Source organism: Limulus polyphemus, unplaced genomic scaffold, assembly GCF_000517525.1.
Source record: "Limulus polyphemus unplaced genomic scaffold, Limulus_polyphemus-2.1.2 Scaffold8601, whole genome shotgun sequence".
Lineage (NCBI taxonomy): Eukaryota > Metazoa > Arthropoda > Merostomata > Xiphosura > Limulidae > Limulus > Limulus polyphemus.
The window spans coordinates 10,082-12,902 of NW_013674211.1; the positions used below are offsets into that span (position 1 = coordinate 10,082).

Below are 2,821 nucleotides of genomic sequence, written 5' to 3' on the forward strand. Positions count from 1 at the left end.
AAGCAGATGGCGGAAACTTCTCACACAGAACGAAGTTCTAATATACACACGAACATACACATACACGCAAACGATTGCACTTATATAGATACATTCGATCGTCTCAACTGGCTGCAGACTTGTGGCATCTTCTGCACATGCGTGAGGTGTCGACTGCATCGCGTTACAGTTGACAATTCTTCTTATGGTAGGTTGCCGCTCACATCGGATGGTTAACACATTGCTGCTAGGAGAACTTTGTGCTGCTGAAGAGCACGCACTCTATACTTGTATAGCAAAAGGAGAAAGTCTTAATGGTGAGTTCGTTAAACAATGCAATTTTTCCAAAAAACACTGAACACCCGTCAAAGGAGGAAGACAGATTATCGTAAGACTGCTCAACATAAAGCTCAACAATTAAAGGTTAACTGCTCACTTCACTCTGGATATTAAGGCTAACTGTTGATGTGCTGGATACTATCAGTTAAACCCACAGGATTATTAAAAGACAGTATTTTAAACAAGTGAATGAAATCATTAAGAAAATTGAATCACAGTGTTAGCCTTTCTGAAAAATGTTAACTGTGTAATCTTCATTTAACTTGAGCAAATATTTTAGAAAACGGGCCAAAACTTCGGAAGAACATCCACAAACTATAATAAAGTCCAGCAGTTTCGATATATCTGTTGAGCTCATCCATTCCGAATTCCAAGATCATATCCTGTCTAATGTCAAAATCCTGATCTTCAAGTTGTAATCGTTTCCTTTCCAGCTTTTACTTTTTATACTAGTTTAACCAATTTCCCTGATACTCAACGTGTAAAGTAACTCCTAATTATGGCCCGGATGAACAGTGCTGCTGTTATTGGTCGTCAGATTCGCCAACAACATGGAACGGGAAAACTCCCTCCCCCTACACCGACCCGCAAACCACGACCAAGAACTCCATCCCACCAGCATCTCCATCCTCTGCCACCTTTAGGATACGGATCATCACTGCAAAATGAAGAAGAGCAAAAGCCTAAATCACGTTTCAGCTGGGCTTGTTGCTGGCGAGGAATCAAGTCCCTCAGTGCTGGGATCACCCTGATCCTCATGGGAACTGTCATGTCTGTGGTCGGTTTCTATGCAGGCCCCCTTGCTACTTATCTAGAGCAACGAGGCAATGAGACTGTGGCTGTGCTGGATGAAGTCAAGAAGTTCCATCTACATAATTTGACCTACGCTGGTCCCGTCATTATGGGAATTGGTGGTATTGTCATTGTAGCCGCATGTGTTCTGACTTTTGATGGTAAGGATGCTGGAGCTCGCGTGGTACCCATGAAAGAGCATCATGCGGATGGTGACGTTGCTGTTTCTGAGCAATTTGAAGGACAACTGCACCAAAAGGACTATTCCTCTGGTACTGGTCATTATGGAAACTACCTAACAGTTCCCAACATGTCTCCCTTCTTCCCCATTCGTAAACCTTCAATAACGTCTTTAAGTGAGCGACGACGATCCAGGATAGAGACCAAAAGAGAAACTGTATTGAATGCAGGGATTCCTAATGGTCTGCCAAAACCCGAAAGGTCAACTCTAACGCTGCCCACAAGACGACCTTCAAGCCAAGATCGATCGTTGTCCCATCTGATGAGTCCACAGATAGAGGATGACTTCGTGGCTTCACCCCAAGACATTGTTTTGTCTGATCCTGATGGCTGCGATACTCCTGGTCGCTGCTCTGTTGGATCCCTGGAATTAGAGCTTTATGTTCCAGATTGCTCCATTATGATATCCGTAAATGCAGAATCCCCACATTTGGCCACTATTGAAAGTGATGGACTCTCGGACAGTGAGACGTCCGAGGGCAGAGAACCCAGGTCTTGCCGCCTAGACGACGATGACGGCCAAGCTGAGCCCCTTCTTAAAGGTAGGGTTATTCAGATGCCAAAAAATGAAACGTCTTTCTCAAGTCACCAGTTAAAGAGCGAAACTTGTAGAGCCAGAGATTTTGAAGATGATCTTGAACAACCACTGTTACATGACATTAGCCAAGACTCTCTAACTAACAGACCAGCTCCTGCATTTAAGTCTTGCACAGAACCCCTTGATCGCCACATCCCCCTTCTTGGAAGATGTAGCCCCCCAACCCCAGAAAGGGGCTTATATCTGACGAAATTGGAGTTTCCTTCAGAGAGACTGTCTTATCAAATTGGACTGAATGGAAGATGTAATGGTATATCCAGCTAAGCCAGCAATGAATTGTATTATAAAATAACTTATTAGCAGACAAAATCAAATGATGTTTCCAAGGGATGTCAGGCATGACAACACCGTTAATGATCATTCTATATATTGTGTGCGTAATGTGGCTTCTCAGTTGTTCACGTGTATTGTAATTATATATTAATCCAATGTGCCTTTTTTAACGTGATTCACTTGTTCTACAATACATAGCGAAGAAAAAGTTGCTGAAGTCGCCTTCTAGTTTCAGTTTGTAGGCTTAGCACAAGTATTAATGCTATTAACTAGAACACAAGAGATTACGAAGAATGTTAGGTAAGTTTATTTTATCTTTCGAAGTAGTTTTGGCAGCATTATTCTAATTATTTCATTAAACCTAATATATTGTGTCAGACAGCAGATTTAGTAAGTAAAGCATGTCATTGCAAGTGGTGTCATGTAAAATTGTCCTTATTTTAGGATAATTCAGGTGTATTATTTTTCGAGTTTTTATAATGATTTACACCCGAGTTGAGCAGTAGCATACATTTAAATAATATTTCTGATTATGAATATGCTTAATTATAACTATTCGTGCGTGTATTTAAGGAAATAGATCCAAATCAGGTCTTAGTC

The 2,821-nt window shown here is 41.4% G+C and overlaps 1 protein-coding gene across 1 annotated transcript; it reads left to right on the forward strand.

Annotated features, from left to right (window-relative positions):
- Positions 1–211: 211 nt before the first annotated feature.
- Positions 212–2,515, forward strand: LOC106475452. Its single transcript, XM_013936132.2, has one exon. The coding sequence runs from the start codon at positions 818–820 to the stop codon at positions 2,210–2,212; it is 1,395 nt and encodes a 464-aa protein (XP_013791586.1). The 5' UTR covers positions 212–817; the 3' UTR covers positions 2,213–2,515.
- The last annotated feature ends 306 nt before the right edge of the window (positions 2,516–2,821 follow it).

Coding starts and splice junctions, on each gene's coding strand:
- LOC106475452 (XM_013936132.2), top strand. CDS start 818: ATGGCCCGGATGAACAGTGCTGCTGTTATTGGTCGTCAGATTCGCCAA.